The sequence below is a fragment of the Aspergillus versicolor genome (assembly GCF_001890125.1).
Source record: "Aspergillus versicolor CBS 583.65 unplaced genomic scaffold ASPVEscaffold_6, whole genome shotgun sequence".
In the NCBI taxonomy this organism is placed as follows: Eukaryota; Fungi; Ascomycota; class Eurotiomycetes; order Eurotiales; family Aspergillaceae; genus Aspergillus; species Aspergillus versicolor.
The window spans coordinates 1,944,487-1,967,806 of NW_024467529.1; the positions used below are offsets into that span (position 1 = coordinate 1,944,487).

At 50.3% G+C, this 23,320-nt stretch overlaps 3 protein-coding genes across 3 annotated transcripts; 1 reads left to right on the forward strand and 2 right to left on the reverse strand.

Annotated features, from left to right (window-relative positions):
* Nucleotides 1–3,606: 3,606 nt before the first annotated feature.
* On the reverse strand, nt 3,607–4,714 carry ASPVEDRAFT_753651 (uncharacterized protein). Its single transcript, XM_040816296.1, has 2 exons — nt 4,416–4,714; nt 3,607–4,349 (listed from the first exon to the last, which is right to left on the reverse strand). Exon 2 carries the CDS (start codon nt 4,337–4,339, stop codon nt 3,827–3,829), a length of 513 nt encoding a protein of 170 aa, XP_040669516.1. The 5' UTR covers nt 4,340–4,349; nt 4,416–4,714; the 3' UTR covers nt 3,607–3,826.
* Nucleotides 4,715–17,904: 13,190 nt separating this feature from the next.
* On the reverse strand, nt 17,905–20,648 carry ASPVEDRAFT_134724 (putative DNA mismatch repair protein (Mlh3); the record flags this gene model as incomplete). Its single annotated transcript, XM_040807161.1, has 2 exons — nt 17,905–20,360; nt 20,408–20,648. The coding sequence occupies 2 exons, from the start codon at nt 20,646–20,648 to the stop codon at nt 17,905–17,907; spliced, it is 2,697 nt and encodes an 898-aa protein (XP_040669517.1).
* Nucleotides 20,649–21,694: 1,046 nt separating this feature from the next.
* On the forward strand, nt 21,695–23,066 carry ASPVEDRAFT_133499 (uncharacterized protein; the record flags this gene model as incomplete). Its single annotated transcript, XM_040807036.1, has 2 exons — nt 21,695–21,728; nt 21,802–23,066. 2 exons carry the CDS (start codon nt 21,695–21,697, stop codon nt 23,064–23,066), a joined length of 1,299 nt encoding a protein of 432 aa, XP_040669518.1.
* Between the last annotated feature and the right edge of the window lie 254 nt (nt 23,067–23,320).

Consider the following 23,320-nt stretch of genomic DNA (forward strand, 5'->3'; position numbering starts at 1 on the left):
GTTGCTGGTGGTTTGCTTTGTTGGTGTATCATAGACCAGTCGACAGAGCAGACCAGCACCAAGTATACTTACGTCGTCGAGCGTCTACTGCGTCCACGGCGTTCAGCTTCTGTCCATAGAAGAATGAATGGGATAAAAAGCGGATTAGACTGGATTGATTCCGAACCGCGAACCATCCCTATGTTCTGGCTGCACTGCTGCGTGTCCGCTTAGATGGTCATCGATGACGACCACTTGGAGGGGATCCATAATAAAAGGTGTATTATAGGCGCAGGCCGAGACAGTCTCGACCAAAGAGACTATGCGCAGATCAAATTTCCAGACGTGGTCGACCAGGTGGACAGACTAGAAAGGAAAATGAGCCCAGTCCGAGATGGAGATACAGAAGATTCCACACGTTTGAGCATGCGCCAAATCAGACCGCCGAATCAATGAAACTCCAGTGAAAAGGCATGCCTTCCCCTACTGTCTTACCCAGCTCGACAATGAGTTCTGCGCGCCGGGTATCCCTAACCTCCTCATACGCGGTAGGTTCCATTCAGACAAAACAAGAGTGAACCGCAAGGCTCACTCTGGACGGGAGAAAAAAAAAAAATGAGATTCCAAGCCCGTCTGAAACCTGTATTAGGCCAGAGCGAGTAAAGTGGGAATCCCTGGTCTAAATAGGGTTCTTATTGCCCTTGATGGCGAGCGTAGACCGTTACCACTGTATCGGTAAGGAAGTATCCTGCCAGTCCCAAGGCCCGTCATCACCATAGTACGAAATGAAGAAGTGTCGTTTAACCCGACTTGTGGTTCTGGAAGCAAAAAAGGCTGTCATGTCCTGGACCCCGGCATTGGTCGCTGCCAACAGTCACTGTACTTCCGTAGTTGGGAAGCCGTGTCATCGCTCGAAACATACATGGCTGTATGTTATGGATAGACAACGGAAAGTGCTTGAGTCGAGGACAGTAATATTGCACTACTCCAGCCCTTCCCTCACGGGGATGTTGAGAGGACAAAGCCAGTGGTCTCCAGGGAGTAGCCGAAGCGCACATGCTCTCGATGCACTTGGCCTGAGTCAGACCATTCTTTCATGGATAATGTTTCCTTGATAACATTGAGGGCCTCCGCTTCGCCGTGCAAGGGTGCAAGGGGGCTGTCTTTATCGAGGCCGGTACATCGATTAAGGTCAAGAAGATCATCATTATTGGTATCTTGATATCATTGCGATATGACCGGGTCGTCTTCAGGTCGTGCCGTCGAGGAGAGGGCCACCCCGCTTGGTAGCGATGGTAGCCTCAGCAGTAGCTGGTGGATGCTGTGGCTAGGACTATCGGCCAGCCCGTGAGAAGATAGACGGAGTAATAAAAGTAAAAAAGGACCAAATCTGGACGCATCTTCTAGCCCTGAAAGAGGAAAACAAAAGATCCATTCGTTCTGCTGACTTCTGGCTATCCTCTGGCCCAGACACTAGTGTAGCACCAGCAGTCGATATCAGGAGTTTCCTCGTCTAAGCCATTCTCCAGTGCAATGTGACGATTCTGTACAGGGCTCTGCGATACGATCCTGCTCGTCCGTGTCAACAGCTGTGATTGCAGCTCATTTCGATGGATAGCGGAACATCCGATGTTAGGGATAAGCGGCAGCCTTATTTCTCCTTTGGAAACTGGCAATGAAACTCCAGGGACCCCGTATCATCCTCGCCAGGCTTGACATATCAATCGCTTTTATTGACACCGCGAGGGGCACTTGTTGCGGAAGATACAGCTATTCAATATCAGGTCTCGTGCACCTAACCTGGGCTGCCTGGATAGTGTCCACTGAGGATCCGTGATTATCATATCGTGGTCTGCTGATTCTAGACATCATCGTCAGCTCGAAACCATAAGGATGGTTGACAGGGGCTGACCAGATAACCCTATCTCATTGAGTGTTCGCTCTCAGACACAGTTGCTACACGCCTCAACCGGAAAGTAGACCCTGATTTATGATATCTCCTAAGTGAGCTGAAACGTATCGGGTCGAGGTCAGGAAATCGCCTCGTTTTGCTCGCATTCGCCGAAAGTGAGGTCGTAGTCGGCCAAGTTTTTCCCTGGATATATTAGCAAGACCTTTGAATACAACCAAATAACTAACTGAGATGTTCAGGAACGTTCCTCCCCTCATACATCTGGGAAGACAGCACCCACATGTACCATCTGCGGTATATTGAGTCACCACAACTCGGTGCACTCCATGACAGTCTTCACGAGCCCAGTCTGTTGAGCCAAAGTCTTTGGTCCCGCTTTACCGACAATGAGAGTCCAGACTGGCGAAGCGGGACATGTATAGAAGGTGTCCACTGCCCATGTGGTCGGGAGTTGCAGGTCATCAACTGGAGTATTACAGCTGGGGCGGGATTTCCAGTGTCCTTTACCTCGTCGCGTGAAATCTTCCATGGTTCGTTTCTGGATATATTGAGATCCGGTCATCCCAATGGAAGCCGGGCACAGATAAGAGGAGGCAAAGCAGGAAGGCTTAGCACACGGAATTCACTAGATGGGCGGTTCTTGGTAGGCCAGTAAATCCCATTCAGTGGACTGTCCAGAGGTCGCCAGGAACGGGTGGGTTCCTGTGCGCTGTTGCCAGTACTTTATCCATTTCTTGAATTGGAATGCAGAGAAGTCAGTGCGTTTTGCCAGATCTCTGCGGTTTATGGAGGATCCAGCCAGCAGAGCCTGCGTACTCGATAAGAATCATCCGGCAAGCCGCTTAGGGTTGTGCTGGACATCGCATCTCGACTTGTCCAAATCTTCTGCTGCTCTGATAGATATCAGCAGATATAGGGGCTGAAGTCTGTTGTCGAGAATTGCCACGATTATTGCAGTCATCGACATCTGCTTCCTATCCTCTCGCAGCTCAATTCGCGACGGATATTGGTTGAGGAAATTCGTCAGGTCAAGAGGTCCCAATGGTCTTAACTGTTGCAAGCTATTTGCTCGCCATGGTTCGCGGTCCGGGGGATGAGAACCCTCAGACGTTCTTGGCTTCAGGCACCTTCAGTGGAACATTTTAGATGTGCTGGTGCTATGGATCTGTTCAGAGCTTCCACGACTTATGACATTATCATCAGTATCTGTTCAATGACCGTTGAAAGTGAAGTACGCGTAACCAGAGCAGTCGTGATCCGGTTCGATTACTGGATATAGGGAATAGGCTGAGGTAGAAACATCCTGCCTAAGCTGCTGGATTTCTCCGTCACGAAAAACTTGTGTGTACTCCCAGGCTAGGGGTGAGAAGACGAGAACCGAGATATTGGATGCCAATTGCGTAATTCCCTGCGAAGATGGGCAGAAGGAGGGAACCTCCCCCCGTGTGGTTAATTGTCGTGGATATGGCCCCATGCTAGGGCTAGCACAGCACATTCCACCACGACGCCGCTGATGAGAGAACTGCCTTGTAAGTGATTTTGCAGACCATAAGATTTTTAGGTCAGGTATCTCGCTTGGTGCAATGGTACCAGGTGAGTAGGCGAATAACAGTTGGATCTGTCACTATCCAAGACCGTATGACAGCTAGGAAAGCCTGAAGGCTCAGTCTCGGACGATTTCTCAGTTGCACAGTCAAGGCTGGCACCACTAGGGTATAATTTGCAGTTACGAGTAGAGTGTCAGTAGGGCCAAACCGGATCGTACATGGATCGCCTCCCGCAGAACTCCATGTAATCGGGGTATGCTCCCATGTCGACAGATATCACCGAGCTGGGTGAAATGTCTCCAGATCTCGACCGGCATCCAGATGTACATCGGGATTATTCCACATATTTGGCGAAATTTCCCATGCCAGCACGCACCATCAACGAAGTTCAAGATGAGTACAGGAGATCAGTTACTAGTCCTGTCCGAGGATCCTCCTCGTCCACCTCCCTAACCCAGACCAAGACCAAGGCCTGGCCTGTCAGCAGAGCTGGTATTCCAGTGTCCACTGGAGCCGGGGGAAACATCCCTCCAGTCCGGTCCTCCCTTGCTGCAGCTAAAGCATTCTGGGCATCACGTAGGGCCATGATATCCCAGTCAGGGATAGGCCGGTTCAGCTCAGCAGTTGTTCGTGCATGCCATTCCTGCCCGTTTATAGACATCTCAATACGGCATAAACCATCCGGACGCCAACCTGATTCCTGCGCGAGCTCTTGGAGAGCTGCCTCGTAGATACATCCAATAGTCATACCATCATATCCATCGAGTTCGGTGTGGTAGGTGGCAGCCAAACTTCGATGAGGTGGGCGTGAGCTGGTACGGATGGTGATATCGATGGTGGTATCGGGAATCAGAAAAGGATAAGCACAGTCGCCGTTGGAACATACGGCCGTTTGATTCATCGTGGTATTACTAGGAATTCAGAGATAATCAGCCAGGAACAATAGAATCCAAGAAGAATAGTTAGAAGGGACTTACTTGACTGCTTGAGATACAAGACTAGTTGGCCAGAGATAGACAGGTAAGATAAGAGTAATATTGGAGTATGGATTGTATTGGATATACCAGGGTGCGAGAGATCAAAGAGAGAGGGCGTGTCATGGAGAGCCATCCTCAGGATACCTGACGGGAGGTTATCACATCTGGTAACCCTGGCACTCGTCCACTGATCTGTAGACTCCCGCTTTTTCATTCCAGATGGACGGACACAATATGGGCGAGTGATCGGATTCCGTTAATATGCAAAAGGGCATGGCTCTGCAGAAAGAATGGTCTTCACGGTCTCGATGTCTGGACTGGTCTACCAACCCAGTTGAGGATCAGCATTTCGTCGATTGCCCCGTAGTCTTTTATCCAGGCCACGAATATTGCTGCCATCATATCCCATGCTTGGAAGTCCAAGACCAGCAGTCGAGTCTGGTCAGACAATTCAGGTCATCTCCCTGGATAGTATTCGGTCATCTACAGCTGTGCCGAGGATGAAAGCCTTTGGTGACAAACACATTTGACCACCAGTAATGTACTGGTTGATAATGTCCAGTACTTCCTGGCGAAAAGACATTTGCCATAGGAGGTTGCATCATAAGTTATACAGCGTACCGGCAGTCATATAAGGCGATGAACTTTCCGAGTCCTCTCCTTGCTGCTCTCCTATCGGTGAGTCTACCCATGCTGGGCTCATCCAGGGCTCGCTCATGAACTGTAGCGATGCTGGTATGAAGGCTGGGGATAGTTCCTCCCGTCAAGCCATACATAATCCCATTCGCAGAGGCAGCTCACATCGGCCTGTACGGGTTGACCCTGTGAGTTTCCAGGCATGTAAAACATCGTAGTGGCCAAATATCAGTTTCGGGGCAGTGGAGGGCCTAGGGAAAAATGAAGGCTTCACTTCCATTAACCGCTTAATGAATCAGAAGCATGTAAAGCTCGCAAGGTTCCACGGAAACCGCTGAATCGTCAACCCTTGGAGGCTCTCTCGTGTAGTCGGGATTGAATGCTATCTTCATAATTCGTGGGTTGATAACATCGAGCTTCTTGTCCTAGCCCAGGCAGAACTTACCCTTGCGGTGCTGATATATGCATCAAATAAATCCCTCGGCCGCATATCGCAGGTAATACCCTGTCCACTGTCATGTCCCTATATAGAGCTGCAGGAATTCCAGTGGTATCTTTACAGGGCCAGCAACATCCTGGTTATTGGCAATATATCGCGCACATGCCCAGAAACAAAGTTCAACTGTGTGCATATCATGATCGCAGAATATAGACGGAAGCCATTTCCCTTTCATCCTCTAGTTGAATGTGAGAGTCCTTTCGAGTGCCCAACGAAGGGCTTGCATTGGGCAAGGACGCAGCCGGAGTGGCTCGATGTCGGTCATGAAAAGCCTTCGAAAGAAAGCCTGGACTTCGCCCGTTGAATAAGGTCTCGGCCAGAGTTCTTGGGAGGCATTTGAGATGGGCACGATTCCTAGCTCATGGAGTGGGTGGATGTCAAAGGAATGCTTTGAAGTAGGGAATAGGAGAACGGTTGGTCGTACACCGCACTGGAAGCAGTTGCTAATATCCACTAGAGCGGCAAGGATTGGTATAGATATACCGCATTTAGGGTCTCAAAGACGAGTATACTGCACCGCGTGTTGTGGGAACAGGTGCAGTGCAATGGCATCATTCCAGGCGAGATGAGAAAGACACCTCCACCTTCACGTCCCAGGACCCGAACCGATACAGCGCCATTTCGCTGGATGCTTTTGCCAGGCTTCCAGCTGGACAGTGTCGACAAAGCCATTGTCAATGGTTGACTTGTGGACAAACAGCCACGCCGTCAGGAATGTCCGGACAGGTTATAACCCAGTCCTGGTCACACCCCTAGACCATACCAGGGCTGCCAGTTCATGTGCCGGACTTGATTCGATCGTTGAACGCTGAGCCCCTGTCGATATAGTAGCATCAAAGATGACAACCATGTTTTCAGCCCTGGAAGCTGTCCACTATAGTGATCCACGCGTCGAACGCAGCTTGCATGCTGAACGGTTGTCGTAGAGATAAGCTGACCACAGTATGGGGTGAGGATGGTAATATGGTCTAGCGGAGCTTTGGGCAATCACCCACCAAGTACAGGGCCTGCGATGCTCGTGTGGGGGCACTTCTGCGAATACCAAATGCTGCCAATTAATCCGAGTGTCGGCTGGGATGCCTACATTGGCGACCAGAGAAGTGGCAGGCAAGCAGCAGAGCACATGGAAATGTTGATAGTCGAGCACCCGCAAGCATCACGCTTTTCGTGTGATTCAATGTCCCTGAATGGGTTGCCGTTCATATACTGGGTGATCAGCCGGGAGCGTATAGCTCCAGAGGGTATTGACCATACGCCGCTGCTCGCAGAAAATAAAGTCCATCAAACTATACAGCTTGAGGCGCCCAAATGATGACAGTGCAGTTGTTTGGCGAATCGATCAGATCCTTCGCTACTGAGCGCAAGCAGCCGGAGGTGCTTGTGGTCGCCGACTAGCAGTGCCGGCCAGCGGTAGGAGTCTCTGCTCCTGACCATGATCAGAGGAGCTCTTCCTTAGCGCTCCAGCAGTCATCTCGTTCTGGGATTTGCTGCGGTACGGTTGTATGGGCATCACGCATCACTAGACCGCTGTGCCACTTCATGCACTCGCGTTTAGGCTGGGTGTCACTGAATATGGCGGTGATCCATTGGCAAAACAGGCTGCTTTGCGATGAGATATCTGCTCAAGGCCCGGACAGTAGGGCCCTAGGTATTTCGAAGTATTGGACTGCACGAGAAAAGGACCCTAACTGGGGTTTCGAGCGACATCTTTGCAAGATACCATGCTGTGGCTACGGCTGAGGCCTGTGAACCCGTTCAACTGACTGCAGCTGGTGGCAGTATTCCTAGTTTGGTTCTGTCTCGCGGTGGGAATAGCCTCCCAGGCCTCTCGTAGAGCCAGGATCTCCCTGATTGTTCGCTCAGCTGGGGCCGTGGCATGCTAGGTCCATGTAAGGATATCTCCACGTGCTATCATATCTGCAAGCCAGGTGCTATTTAGCATAATCTCCTGAATGGCAGCCTGGTAAATATATTCGATGGTCATTCCCTCATGACCCTCAACATCAGCAAGGTTTGCGGTGGCAGGGATATGGCCGGGGCGCGAGTGGTTCAGATAGTGATATCAAATGTGACATTGACGATTGAGTCTGCTGTGTGGACAGCCAGCCCTACAGGTTATACCACATCGATTAGTACATATCAGTAGATAAGAAAGAATTCTACTTACGTGCCATTCTTGTGATATCTCTGCAAGATAACCTCGATACAGACACCCAGACATGGCGAAATGGAGGTGCATCTGTTGCTATGCTGTTGAATAGCCAGCATTATGGGGGATCAGGAGTCGGTAGTCCTCTGGCACTGCGTTGCAGTAGGGACACAACAGTGTGATATCTCTAGTCACTCCTTTTTCAATATAACGAGGATGGGTTTATATCGCCGGTAGCTGGAGTATATCGAGGATATGAAGGCACAGCACAGCCTGTACTGAGATTCCGTCTCAGCCATGTGGAAAGTCTCTACAAGATCAATGTAGAAAAGAGTGCACCCGGGCAGCCTCGAACATCGTCTGCAGCCAGCATCACGTAGGCTAGGACCGACTACTCGCATGGCCACAGACAAGCGGCCATGCAGTAGCTGCTCGACGTTGTGCTGTAACGAGTGAGCGGACTCGATCTGTTCGGTTTCTTTCGGTGTCCACCATCATATGTCACTAAGAGCGAGTTGCCTTTGACTATCATCCGTTGTTATGAGTTGACGATGCGTGCGTCCTATAAACGATGGCAGCCGGCACCGCAAGTTTCTAGTAGTGACAAGCCTGGTACTGGAATAGAGTCTGAAATGAAGGGAGCATGAATGGTCTCTGCAGTGGTTCTCGCAATCATGCCTCAAAAATAAGACATTTGCTGTCTTGTCCGCTTGTTCTGTCCAGTGTCAGACCAAGAGCACCATGTCTCTTTTGGGGCACTTGTCTCTTCAAATAAGAAGCCTTATCAACGTAGGTTCCGGTTCAGGCGATATCAATCGATCCAATTCTTCCTCGCAACTGCCCACATCTTGGACAGTATCCGGCCATAGATTCAGTCCCAACCATTGCTTGCTGTGTATATGGCACCCCGGTTTTCTTATGGCAATGGCGACAGACGCCGTGTTTGATCGAGGATGAGTGAGGGCAGGGGGCCTCCTGGTTGCTAGCTATGTTCAATATCGAAGCCGGTACAGGAGCCTCGAGATTGATGGAATCCATACAACGAGCTATGGTATGGCGTTCGCTAGGAGTAACCACATTCCCAGGTATCAGGAGACACCACAAGCACCGAAGATAGAAGTGCTGGGAGAGCTGAGCAAACGCACTACTCGCCAAATCTCCAGTTCGGCCTCAACTGTAACGCTGGTGATGGTATCCTGTTTTGATATCTCCGCAGCTGCCTTGCGTCCGTTTTGTCTCGTCTCCTTGCTGTTCTGGTCTGGGTCTTCTCTTCGTTCGGTCCATGTAGATATACAGACAGCAGACAATGATTCAATTCTCCAGTATTGCTATGACCGGTCTCGCGGGATCCGGGTAAATGCATTGATGTATCACTTGGAGATCTTCAACCGAGAGCCCTTACCGGGGTCTCATCGTGTCTCTCGTGAGTCGAGATTGTCCTGCGGGTATTTGAGCCGGTGGCAGCGTCTCTAGAGGTTTGTAGAAGATGCACAGCATTTCTTTGGAGGCATCTGACTGCACAGTATTTGTATCGTATTAGTCTCTGTATTCTGCTCTCTGACGGTTCGACTAACAGCACTTGCAGTTTGAATCATTCATGTTCCAACAGAGGAACGTTTGCCGATGCAAATCCACCAATGACACAGTATCGTAGAGAACATTGTGATTGCGGCCTTGACATAGAAAGCGAATCAATCACTGTTGTCTCTAGTTCAGGCTCGGGTCAAGTTCTGCTCCACCGCGCGTCACTTCCACCAGCATCGGATAGTCTCAAAGGTATTGTGGTGCTGAGGCTACAGTCTCAGGGCAACGACGTAAAATAGTTGGTATAAAACTGCCGGAAGACCCCATGGGGCAGAATAAATAGGGTGTTTTGACATGAAAACTCCATGGTATCGAGTTGTTGACAAATTGATATCCCCATCCACGGTAGAACGCCGAGTTCGAGGCAGCCGCGAGGTCAGCATGTCGACATACACTCTCTATCGTTGTTCAGAGGTAGGATGGGCTTCGTATTCAATCCGCAGGAAGTGATGTTGTTGAAGACTTGAGGCGCACAGGACCTACATAGGCGGTTCATAGCGGAGTAGTTCCACTTAATCACTCACAGTGTATACCAGATTCTGCAATATTAGGATCACCAGGGCTGGCGTCTCGAGTTAGGAGGTCAATGGTGGAGGTGCATATTTTTGTGACAGCCCTAACTTGGGATCTAAACAGGCCATTCTGGACAGAATGATTCCGTTCCGATCCTGCAAGAGAACGTCTTGCAAAATGTTTCTCAGAGATTCCTAATCATCATCTGCATTCCGGTAGGACATTCCGGTAGGACTGTCCAAATACCATGGCCTCTTAGGAGAAAGCTTGACCAGCCCAGTGTCCATGTTCAGACGGACAGTCGTTTTTCAGGACACATGTGCAGGCACAGACGCAAGGCCGCATATCTCCTGTGGATGACTGGATTCTGCCTGAGCTATGTCTGTTGAAGGACCTGATCGAAGAAGTGTCCAGTCGCTCTCTTGTTCAACGAATCATCTGCCTTGAGCTTCTCCAGTGGCAAGGCTCGTTGCATGGTTTCGTCTTCCGGCATTTCTGGTGTTGGCAGTGTTGTTGGTGCAAGCGGTCCACATCGTCTAGAGTAGATAGGAGCTGCATATGTGAGAAAACGCTGTGGCATTTTTCGTAATGTTCGTGCGTCGGATGTATTTTGCAGTACATACTGGGTGGCCCGTAGGATATGCCATTCAGACATGGTTCTTATGTCCCAAGACAAAAGCAAATGCTGGGGCTGGAGGTTTGCAAGCACAAGCAGTCAAGGGGTCCCGATAGCTTGTTGGCACATCCATTGCGCAGTGGATTTATCGTGGTAGTGTTCACCGTCTTTTCAAAGTCTAGACCGTCAATTCGCCGTGAGAATCCATAGTCAACAGTCCAGTCTCGGGATAAACGTTCGCCATGCCAATAGAGACCAGTACAGAAGTAGCTATACGGTCATGCATGAGCCCAGTGTTTCCCAAGGGAGAGTTTCACGATTCGTATGCTTGATCTTGTGGCGCTTGGATGGCAGTGTCCGGTTTTGAGACAGAAGCTGCACTCTGTTTGGGAAGTTATCTGCTTGATAGCCTGGGCCTCGCGCTTTTGTGCAGCATCACAACTGATGCATGTCTTTTCGCCGGCAATCCATTTGTTATGGCTCTTACATAGCCACATGTGGCCTTTCTTGAGGCAAACTTGGGAAAAACGTTTGTTGCACTTATGAAACCTGTAACCCGTGTTAGCTCTGGTTATGATAAAAACTATATCTGGTATTGACTTACAGGCTTCAGACGGTTTGGGAGCTAGAAATTCTTCCTTCAAAGATGAGCGACTCTGGCTACCTCGCGGAGGGTCGCCTTAACTCTCCATTTGTGGCACGAGTGCTGGTTGTAGTATTCTGGCGATGTGAGCTGCTCTGGAGATGCGAGGCATGAAATATCGAGTCCAGCTGGAGACCGACTGAAATGCGGTTGCTAATCCTCTATTGCAGAGTCCCATGGTCGTTGATCGTGCTCGACTTAGGGCTACAGTCCGGACATTCGGCCTTGGTAGCGGCTTGTTAGGGCTGCCTTTGCAAGCAGCTTCGATCCCAAGTCAACTCAAAGGATACTGCAAGACGCATTCTTCGCAGATTCAACATCGATAAACGCCGTTCTTTCGAAGCATTCTCAGTAGTTCGACGAAATTTAAATGCTGATAATTGTCATCCCTAAAATTACCCTCTCGAGAATGTGCTGGATCCACCCTGATCCGCTCCCATATCCCACCCGAATATTGCCATATAAACAAGATATCATGTTGATCAGAGGCACAGGGTACATGAATGACTGTGGTTTCTGTGGCTCAGACGGCATCATTCATCACGGTATCTGTCCTGGGCAGGCTATCTTCGAGGGAATCATGCTTCGTCCAACTTCCATCACAAACGGTAGTGCAGGCGAAAGAACCTCGCGATTGAATCTTTCAAAACAGGTAGATAGGGAGGTGAGAGGAGAGAAGACCCGAGGGAGAGTCCCGTTAAAAACAAGGGATCACAAGGATATTCCCATTCCTGTCAGCTGCCAGGCTTCTGTGCTGGTCCAGCTCGGAGTATGGCCAAACGAACAGCAGACCTACGGTGAACAATTCTAACTCCTCCGAAGCACCTAATGCTGAACTATCCCTCCAGAGACGCATTGTCGAAAAGCCAAAAGGCCACCAACATGCCGTCCTTAGGCCTTCACTCTCGTCGTCGAAGCTAAATTGGGCAGCCACCGACAAGTATAATCACTTTGAGCCATGAAGTGGCACTTCACCTTTATGATGCTAGAAGTGGTGCAATGGCGTTGGCTATGGCATATTGTACTGGCCTTCAAGTCACACAGCAAGTATCTCCAGCACGTAATGTGATGCCCTGTTGGTTGTCGCGGCATCTTTATGCAGAAATAGGTCTAAGACAATATCCATGCCAACATGCTGGATCTGCCTTGAGTGTAGCAGTAATTCAGGTTTTCCTCAATCATAATTAAGGGAGGTCCATCAAGTAGGAAATGCCTGGTTACTGCCACTTCGAATGTAGTTAAAGTAAACGTTTCGGTCTCCCAACCAAATACGTCGTCACGCAATTGATATGGCAAGTAGAAGCCCTCGGGTCTCTATATATGGCTCCCTGAGATTGCTTCCCAGACATTTTTCGTGGTGTCATCCTTGATCCAGGCCACAAGATGGGCACTTTCCTGCATTTGTATGCAATGAATTCTTCATCGCCGAGTCTTCAACCGATGTGGTCAGGCTGGCGAGTGCAATTCCGGTCTCGAAACCCCCTTCCTCCAAAACATATACCTGTGGTGTCCTGGACTCGTGCCCCTTTCGGTCTCGACTGGGCTGCGGATAAGCGATCAGCTCATGCGGGTTATCCAGAACACTAAGCGAAAAATCACAAGACATTAGATAAAAGTATAATAAATGCGGACAAGAATACTCACAAACGGCCCAAAAGGGGGCTCCTACTCCAGCCAGCAGTAGGGAGGGCCGCACCTTCGTCCTTCTCACGAGAACGAAACGCACGACGGTAAGTTATGACCTCTGGCAGGTCACGGCCACTCCCGACAGCGCCAGCCCGAAGGACCGCCTCGCAATCAGATATCTTCCAATGTCTTGCACAGTGATCTGCTGTGCAATAGTATACTGATAAGCCCAGTGCACACCGGGTGACCGAAGTATAGCAGCACTAAGCATATTGGGATAGTGCTCAGTCCAAGAACAATGCCACGGCATCAACACCAGTTGGCGTGGTTGAATGAGGTGCAGGTATAAACAATTGAGAATTCGGGGCACCATGATCTGCAAAGACAGCTATCAGTTAATGCACCGGACATGTCAGTCTCAGACACTTACAGTAATCTTTTCATGGCAATTCGGCAGTTATGCATCTCTGTCCAATTCCTGAAATGTGAGTAGAAGCGCCAGCGAGGCCAACAGTTCCTTGTATGCGTTATCCCGCTAGCCAACAATCAGGTGAGTCTCGTGCGAGTATCCAAAACACCCTCTTGCAGTTGCACTCACACGCCTGACTGTCCCGGAAAATAGAGCCCGCAGAACGGGACATGATGCAAGATTGCATGGCCACTAGTAGTGATCAAATTCTCGCATATGTCCTCACTGGATTCTGGTTCGTATGTGAAGTCTTGATAGGGTACGGGAACAATGTAACCTGGTTGTAGGGCTGCGACTTCGTGATCAGCTTGATATTTCCCTGTTCACGAAGAAGAGACACAGGGTCAGCCGCAGGTATCTGGGAGCTTTCGAGTTTGGAGAAAACCACGGCGGCCATCTGTTTACATCACCTTCGTACCGATATCTTGAGTGTTGGACTCTGTTGAGTTCACACAGTGTGGATGTGCCGTCATTGCCAGACGCAGGATCTCATGGCCTTTCTCCGTTCCTTTCTGGTGAACAGTCACAGGCTTCTATCAAGCGATTAGGAGGCAAAGGTATGCTAAATATTCCCGTGATATCAGACTCGGTGTATGGTAATTTCCTGCTGCGCACCCAAATCTGGCAAAATCAACAATAAAGACAGCGCCGGTGGGCCCCGCTCTACTGGAATAGGTTCAAGCCATAATCGTCTATCTGCTGGTCGCTGAGTATGTTATCAAAGACATTACGTGCCGGGAATCGATTATTCGACGGGAATATGGTGTTCGGCGCAGCTGGACCCTGCCTGTCTATGCCCCCCAATACTGTCCATGATAGGCTGCGTAGCTCGAATGTGTGATGTAGGAGTGATATCTGGCTCGGTGTCCAGCGGGCGGGGTGGTGTATGGTAGGGTATAAAGGTGGCTCCATGAGAACGGTCTTGGAACACCGTAGCGGCTATCATAACGATGTTATCCGCTGTTGGTTACCGGAGCCGTTATCCTTAGTCGCGTCTGACGGATTCAATCCTTCGAGAGGAGAAGAAAAGTCCTCAATTGTGGATTCGAAGTGGATTGTGAGGGTATCCATAGGCAGTCCTGTCCTAGTTAGCCCGAACAGAAAGTTGTGCCACGGATTGAGTAGATGAGTGAAATGTAGAAAAGAATCTGTACAGATGAACTTGGAGAAGAGGTCTTGATCCTAACCTCCAGACAAACATAAATCCCGCGCGACATGCCTTGTTTACTACCCAGGTCGTAGCCCTGGTAGAGCTTTTAAAGCAAAGAGCCACATGCCAATATGTGGACGATTGAGCATCAAGGGGCACTTCGTGCTCTAGTTCCACGACAGTCAGTAAGAGCCGATATTGCAACGGCTGTGAAGTCCTGGCTTGAGTATCCATACAAAGGCAAAGGTCGAAATTCAGCGTATCTAGAAGCAGAATTAGCCCGCCGTCAAAGCATGAAATTGGCCCGCCTATCAACATACTCACAGATAGATTCAACTTGATGTGGTATCTAGTCTGATGCTGAGACACACATGTCCCTCCATGGGCTCACCAAAAAAGTCCAAATTCAGAGCTCTCATCTAGCCCGGAAGTTCTGTGGAATATCTGCAGGACTCCAATGCTTCCATGGAGTTTCATCCTGCGGTGCTATCTATTCTCTTGAAATCCATTCAGCTGCAATTGCTGAATACGTCAATGTCAAGAGTCATGCAGCCAGACCCATTGTCATACCATCACCATTGTCTAATCCAGCCATCAAGTTAGGGACCATTGCAAACGCATATATGTCCGGACAGCATGTCTGGCATTGATTACCGTAGACCCAGAGACCGTATCGACAGTTCCAGCGCCTGCCTTGACGCAGCTCATACCTCCTCAAGCCTTCAAATTTCACTTGACATGTGCACTTGCTAAGTCATGTGTGGTCTTTGACTGTAGCTGACCATCTGTGATGGCCACCATGGCTCTCTTAATGCACCAACCAGAGCCCCAAATGTCGCTTTGAAATGGACCTTCGACGGGTGGCATTCCGCGACAGGTGCTTGCAGACTTGAATGGTCTTGTTCAGCATCTGAAGCAGAAGAAACGCAGCAGTTGAGATACCTATTATCTCCCGGGGCAGATTATCATTTTCATAATCACCGGGAGACCGTAATGTCCTTGCAAGTCCGAGTTGCTAGGAACTGGACTCTGAATCAGCCCTCTAATCCTGCCAATCTGGTTGAAGGACAGCGCGTAAGCTTATTGCGTGAGGTAGTGGCTGTCCATCCTCGTATCTAAGCGCAGAAAGCCGTAAACTAAACTAAACTATTCTGCTACATTGCATTGTCAGCGAGTTAGTGATTGCAAATTGATATGTAGCTTCATAACAAAGTGCATACCTGTTCCGCCAACTCAATGTTGTTGGCTTTCAATAGACCAGCTTCATGCAGGCCGTCTGGCGCTCTCCTTCTGCCCGGCTTATCAGGGCATGTAGTTGTTCAGCCCCCTACTTTTGGTTGCTCTACCCTGCTCGATATTCTCCGGGGTTCTCAGAACTCCTCTTAAAATGGTGCCAGGTCGGTTGCTCCAGGTCGATCACACAAACCAGACTTGATCTGGTGTCTTCTCAGCGGTGCCAGCTCCATTTGGTGGTTTTTGTGGTTATTGTTCTGCAAATGCAGCAGCTGCTGGTTGTTCAATATCCCAGGCTCAATCTCTCGCTGCGCTGGCTGCTACTGAGGGACTGCTGCTGCAGTGAGTGGCTGCTTTGGCTTAACAATGCGAGGCATCGCGCATATCGTTCCACGACCTCGTCGGCTTCATCTTCATCGAGCAGCAGACTAACAGGTTTGCAAGGTCAGTAGGGTTTTCGTCTGGCCTGAGCGAGATATCTGTTGATCAGAGCTAAAGTTCACCGGCGTTTTCACATATTTCTCGTGGTCTAATTACCCCTAGCTCTATCGATATGTCTGTTATAGAATGGCCGTAACAGTTAGCTTCCCTTCACGGATATGTGTCCTTGAAATAACTAGAAATCACGTACCATCGAAGAAACAACACGTCAGTGCTGCATCGCAAAAGCCAGCCCACGCTTTTCAGAATCCTGGTTCTAGGGGCCAAAGGCATGCTCTCCATAATACTCGCAAAAGCCAAAAGTTCGGAGTAACATGTCCGCTGGCATGGCCAGGCCAGACAATCGCTCACAGATTCATGAAGTCCATTCCACGGCGTGATGTTGAACGCTACCTGCCACAATCGAGGAACCAGGTGCCATATAATACAGGCAGTGGTCCATCGGACAGTGGTATACAGACTGGAACTGCCATCACAGGCACACGCAGTAGTAATTTAATAGACGGATTGCATACTTCACCGGACGATATCGGTGGGTAGAATCCATCTGCCACAGCGAGGCCAAGTTCCGATCCCATGGCTGGGAAGCCTTCGAGGAGCACGCCGATGCAGTGTATCGGTCAGATGCTGATTGTCTGCGAGCAAGTTAGCTCGAAACCAGTCGGAAAGAGATCGACGAAACTTACTTCCGGGAGAAGACTTCGGGAGTTGTATACTATTCCTATCTTACGTGGCGTCGATCTGTTGGAGGCATGAGATCGGACAAGGACATTCTTCTTCTTCAACAATCTATTGAAACAACAAGTCAGCGAAGCACCTGAACAAACGAACAGCGACATACCAAAACAAAATATCCAGTTCATCCGTCTATTGTTCTGAGGGAGGATGTAGATTGTTTCGATTCAAGTTCAAACATAGAGACGATTGGGCCTCGACAGGAAGAACAGCAAGAACGTGATTAGGGCAAGGCACAAGCACCCCGATGCGTCAACTTCGGCTACCAGAAAACATGCAATGGGTTCGGCGAGACAAGACGAGGTGATATTAGGCGAAACGATCAGGTCAGGCAGCTCATGCCCTAATAACTATGCCGTTCCGAGACGGGTGTTTGGGTTTGCAAGCGGCCAAACCGACTGTGTCTGGTCAGAGATGGTGCATGGGAAGAGGAATCTCGGGGATGTGCTACGAACTCAGCTTCTCAAGCAAGATGAAGTACGCCTGATGGCTGTAGAGCAGACTCTGGTGATACGTTGTGGATTGTGTGCTGAGTGCTGCAAGAGGGTCGACCTCAGGGCTACATGGTAAAAGTAAGAACTAATAATCGGGAGAGCGAGAAGGATTCAGACGAACGTCTCTCAAAAGACGGAAAGGATGCCAAATACTGAGGTCGCTGTGGAGGAGTTGTAAAAGGAAGAAGAAGAAGGTCGGTTTGGGGGAAGAGGAGATACTTATAGGCAACGGTGGCCAGGTCCGCAATGAATGGCTACGGGGCAAGGAACGGTGTGTAATATGGAAGTGACAGAATAATTGCACCCTAAGTTAATACAGAAATAGCTTCCACGGTTCAATAATAGTTTGTATCCAATAAAGCCCCGTGTTGACGCAGGATGATGGAGAAGGCAAGTGGTAAAGGAATATGGAGAGGAATAGAAAATGGAATGGGAGGGGAAATGGCTCAGAACGCGGTAAGAGTGGAAATAATAGAACCTTCCAGCCAAGCCATTCGACGGCTTGATGCCACTCCGTTTGCCTCGCTGGGCTGATGACGGGAAGCGGCAGTTATGCGTGGCGACAGCTCACATCGCCGGTGAAGTAGCGAAATCAGCCTCAGTCACCGGGGCCGTAAACAGTATAGGCATCAACATCCCAATCGTACGAATTCATGGTCTAGAGCTGCGCTACGGTCATATCACTGCCAATATGAATAGCTTCATAATTGCTCTTGACCTCGTCGCGGGTTAGCCGGATTATCATGCTGCCACCGTTTGAAGGCCGCGGTGAAGCCGACATCCTCACCCGGGCCTCCGTCTCCGTTTGACTGATGAGCAACGCTGTCATGGAGATCCACCAGAGGTACCATCGATGGGCGGCCATGAGCACACTGGAAAGGGAAGACGCAAGTCGCCAGCCGCTTCACCAGGTTCATGCATTCCCCAAGAGTCAGAGCATCGTTGAACATAATGGCAGTTCTGCAGGCTCGAGAGTTGAGCAGGTTAAGGATGCCCTGTGGGCACCCCGATAACCGTCCAACCCAGTCCTCCGAATGCACAGGGTCGGTGAATGGTACATGGGAATGTGCTCTTCCATTCTCTGTCCGCTTCCATGTCTCGGCTCGGATGATGTTGATGAGCTGCTCTGGCTCTGTCCGACATCGCTCTGCAATCAAGGTCGGAAGCGTTGATACCGAAATAGACGCCTTTCCACTTCGTGGATGTTGTGAAACTGCATAGTCGATTCCCCACGACTTGAAGTATTCCACCTGCCGCCTAAACAAAGCAGCCTCGGTGGCGGGGATGTCAATCGTCACCGGGTCCACTTCAATCATTTGTACAGCGTCCAGGTTGCTGTCGAATAATTCCTTGGATAGTCTCTCGATTCGACATCGCTCATCGGCGGCGTGCTGGTCAATTAGGACAAGCGTTGATGCATGGTCCCGCGATATCATTTCCACCAGAATAAACTTCTGGTCGACTTGCCCAATGACTCTGGCTGTCTTCAAGTCTTGTTTGCGTAGTTTTCCACTATATTTTGACGCCCCAAAGCCATCCAATCCGCATCGTTCGTGGAAATCATGCGCCAACTTTTTGGCACTTGCGTCGTGTTCTGGTTCGGTATCCAACGCGTTTATCGGTCGTTCAGGCCGGCCAAAAACAGGGTTTCTCCAATTACCCAACAAATTTTCCAACCACATATTCTGCGTTCCGGGAACAGCTGATGCCGGTCGCTTCTGGCTATCCAATATCCGAGTCGCCATCAGCGACCCCGTTGACTTGGGTCGGTGGGACAATACCGAGGCAGCTGACGGCCGAACGTTAACGGACTGGCCAGTCCGCGAGTTGACCCAGTGGCTTATCCCGGTGTAGGGATCAACCCACGGAATCACTTTGTCACCGCACTCCTTGGCCTGAATGTCCACGGCGTTGTTCGCCGCTGCTATCTTTGAGCCTTTCTCATCAATCGTAGGTTCCAAAATTAGACTCCGTGTCTGGTCTGTCGGTCGATGCATGTCTTCATCTGCTGAGACCACGACTGACTTCTCTCGGGTTGGGCCATGAGCGTGGCTATTGCCACTTTTGATCCGAGACCAATTTCCAAAATGTCCACTATCACCTGATCGGGAAAATGACGGGAGCTTCATTTCTTTTCCTGACAACTCGGTGGTAGAAGTCCTTAGACTTCGTTTCTGGGACTGTCCTGCAGTCCCTACCTGCTGCCCAGAAGGTTCTTCTTGTCTCTTTCCACCCCGTGGACGCATGTTGTGGGCTTTCAAATACTCGTTTATCATCAGTGTTAGGATATCCAAAATACGCTGAAGTGACCTGTCCGACTCGGGGAGTTCCTGGTCATTGTTGGCCATCGTACCGTCCACCGATTCGACACGAATATAGAACATGGGCCATTTGTTGATAGTCGTTGCACCGGAGTGGCGGACATCCGGTTGGGTAGTTAATGAATTGCTTGCAAACGGGACTCGTGCAATCGTTCCAAAATCAGACATCGAAAAAAGGCGGTTGACCTCGCTGTATAATATATTCGTTTGATTATGCGGGTGCACAGGGTCAGCCCCAAGGGATATGAACTGGACTTTCTTGGAGGGACTAGGGACTAGGGAGAGTGCAGCCTGGATCGTTAGATGCGGAACTGTGGCCGACACTGAATGCCATGCTGTTATATTGCTTGTATCGAGGCCTGTCTGAGACAGAATAGAGCTCAATCGTATCAAGTCCAGTTCGCCATCGGCTGGAGAGCCTCGACGAGGGCGGATTGTTAGTTTTCGTTGTTTGTCCGTATCAGAGATTACCAGTTTCGAAATAGTGTTATTCGAAATGACAAGCGAGATCAGCAGACTTTTCAAATCGTCCCACTGTCGGTCCAACTCATCTGCCTTCTGCAGGGTCAATGCACGGTTCTTCACTCGAACGGGCATATTCCCAAAAAGGTCATTGACTGTGACGCGCGTTCCATGGTCACTAAACTTCAAAGCGTGGTGCTTTGGTGCTGGGCTAAGCCGTGCAACAGTTGCTGAGTGATGGAACATGACAGTGTTTGTGCTTGCATGTTGGACATGATGGGAAGTTATGGTCAACAACGCTAGCGCAGATAGTGAAGCCAGAAAACAGCCCTTCCTGCCATGAGCTGGGGAGTCCGGATTGAATTTCGAGGTATCTGTCCCAATTAATATATTGTCATAAGAATCCGAATTGAATACATACGATAAGCCTTTCCCAGGCCCCCGTCACTCTCGAACTCAGCTGGGATGATTCCATTCCCATCGTCTTCCACAACGCACCCTCCCCGTCGGTAGTCAACGGTAACAAAAACGGTCTGGGCATTTGCATCTATAGCGTTCTTGACCAGTTCCACAATTACGCCATTCAAATTCGTAATGGACGTCGAAGATTTGATTTTAGCAGCCACTTCGTGTGGGAGTGGCTGGATTTTGTGGACATTCATCGTATGGGTTAAGCTGTCGAAAACATATTTATCCGTCGGGGCGTTGTCCGCCACCTTGACTTGGATAGTGTTCCAGCAAGCCGATCAAGAAGGCTAGCAGCCAGATTCAGACAGCATTAACATTGATGACTGCCTAAGTGTCGCTTCCATGTTGACACAATGGTTTTGGTGAGAGAGTTGAGGAAGTCGCAGGCAATGATGTCTGCCTATCACGTGACTTTATACTGAGTGATTCAACAAGTCCCAATGTTACAGCCATCACAACTGCTCAACTGCAGCTGTTACTTTGCTACTGCTAAGACTATGAAAAGCTTCACTTTGATCTTGGCTATCCTCTTTTGGAAACTTCCTAGTCAACAGCCCAAGCACTTCTGCAGCTGTATACACACACCGAAGCAACAAACAGTGAATAGAACATACTCAAACTCTGACTTTGATTGCCTGCAGTCATTACAGCACTGCAGCCAGTTTCAGGAAAGCTACCAAAGGGTCCTCTGAGCCCTGCGATTCGACGATTCGTAGTTTTAAGAAACAGGTGAAGTATCACAAACCCGCAACTCTGGACCTCGAGGGAGTACGCGACTACGCGTCCCCGGAAACCTGCGTCCATCGGGCATCTGTCTCTGCTCTGTTCCAATAGACTGCTGCCATGAATGAGGTTGGGAAGCATTCATGATACTGACGCTGTTTTGGGCCGAGACAGGGCGGGAGTCACGTGCCGCCCTCCGCAGGGACAAAGAGTCAAGGAGGCTCACTGCTCTGCGCTTCATCCCTCTGCATACCTCCCTTTCCTCTGAGAAGCTCCAGCTCGGTCCGAACTGATATTATTCCATTTCGAGTATTTGTTTATTTGATACCCCTCTGTTTTTTCCCAGCGACTCCGGCCGGTCTCTTCCTCTCGCCCCCCTTCGCCGCCTAACTTGTATATCTGTGGTACCCAACTCAGTAAACAAGCGAAGTGACGGACAACCGACAAACAGCGGCCTCTTTGGGTTACATCGACTCCGAGTTCGCGGGTGCCATAAGACCGATTCCTCGAGGCCAGAATGGCCACAACTGATGGCCCTGCTCGGGCGCATGGTACGTGCTGCCACACCCCCTCCTTCAGCCTCCCGCTGCTGTAAACAACGCTGACACCGTCCTTCTGTTACAGACCGCAACGGACGCCGGCGCCCGTTCGCGAGCTGGATGAAGCGACTGGCGAGTCTGAAAAACTCAACCGACTCACCCTCTACCCGTTGGTCCAACAAGCGCAATGGAATGTCCAAGACGAAGAACCGAGGCATCAAGAACAACCCGTATCCCTTGTCCGGGAACCCTCATCTTGCACAGCAATACACCAGCGACCGCGCTTCTTCCTCCCATATCAGTGAAGACCAAAGCCGATGCCGATCCCATTCCCACAGCGAACCATCCATCACGTACTCTGGGTATGAAAACCAGGTGCCCACCGCGGGCGCTAAATCGGCCGCGCCAACGATCTCCACGAACGGCGAGACGGCGCTTTCTGAGGCTGCATACTCGAAGGCTGGAACCATGGCGACGGTCGGCGGAGGTGTTAGCACCAATGGAGGGGGTGAAGGAAGCACATTCTCGTCCCCGGCGCCCTCTGTGCGGTCGCTGGCGACCACGTTGACCACGGTGCAATCAGCCGCTCCCTCGACTCATATCTACAACGCTCAAAACCCTCCATACCAAGGCCACCACCATGCTCATGCGTCGAGCTCCGGCACACAGCAAGTGCAGTTCTCACAACCATTCCCTCCATCCCCAGCGACCGCCGTGCCACCTCATCTTGCCCCGCATGGCCACTCGGTCACGTACAGTGGCGCGACCGCAAACAACATCCTCACTGATAACGCTTCGATATTAACCCTCGCCTCTTCCTCGAAGCGTCGCAGACGAAACTCCTTGGACACCAATGCCTCGGTTCGTGCCCTGGCGCCGTCATCGGTATTTGGTGGAAGCCGCGAAAGTCTACCATTGAGCGTCCTAAGCGGGGTGGGCGAGGCGTCGAACACATCCGTCCTCAACGCCCCTGGTGTTCTTAGCCGACCAAGCCTCGTCGGCCTGGCTAGTGCGGAGCGAGCAAGCGTCTATTCGTCGTCGGGCACAGGACCAAACGGCGAACGCGGCAGCTTCTACGCCAACAAGCAGAGCCCTGTAGCTGGCGACGGTGCTAGTATTAGAAGTGCTGGCCACTCGCATGGGCGCCAGGACAGCAATACTGCAAGCATTTCGGGCGTCGCGACACAACCAATCCAGCCTGGTCGGATCAGCCGACGCAGCTCGGGATGGGGAGAGATTACAGGTGAAGAAGACGAAAGCGATGAGAAGATGACTGAGGCCAGGGAGGACGCTAAGGAAAAAGACAAGGACGAGAGCAAGGAGGCGACTAAACCGGCGGACCAGATGTAACATGTTGGCTCATAGCGGTCTTTTAATGGCACGAGGACCAGCCTCTTTTCTACGACTAATGCGGGTTGGATAGATGAATTCCTGGTTCACTATGGCGTTTCTGGGTATTGGTGTTCATCACGGACGGCCTTGGTGGAATGATGAACTAATGTCTTATTGTATGTGTAGATTCTTGCTCAAGTTTAATTCAGACAGATGCAATGCATGATTTTCACTATAACACTAGCCAAGCTATAAAAGCGGCACCGATACCT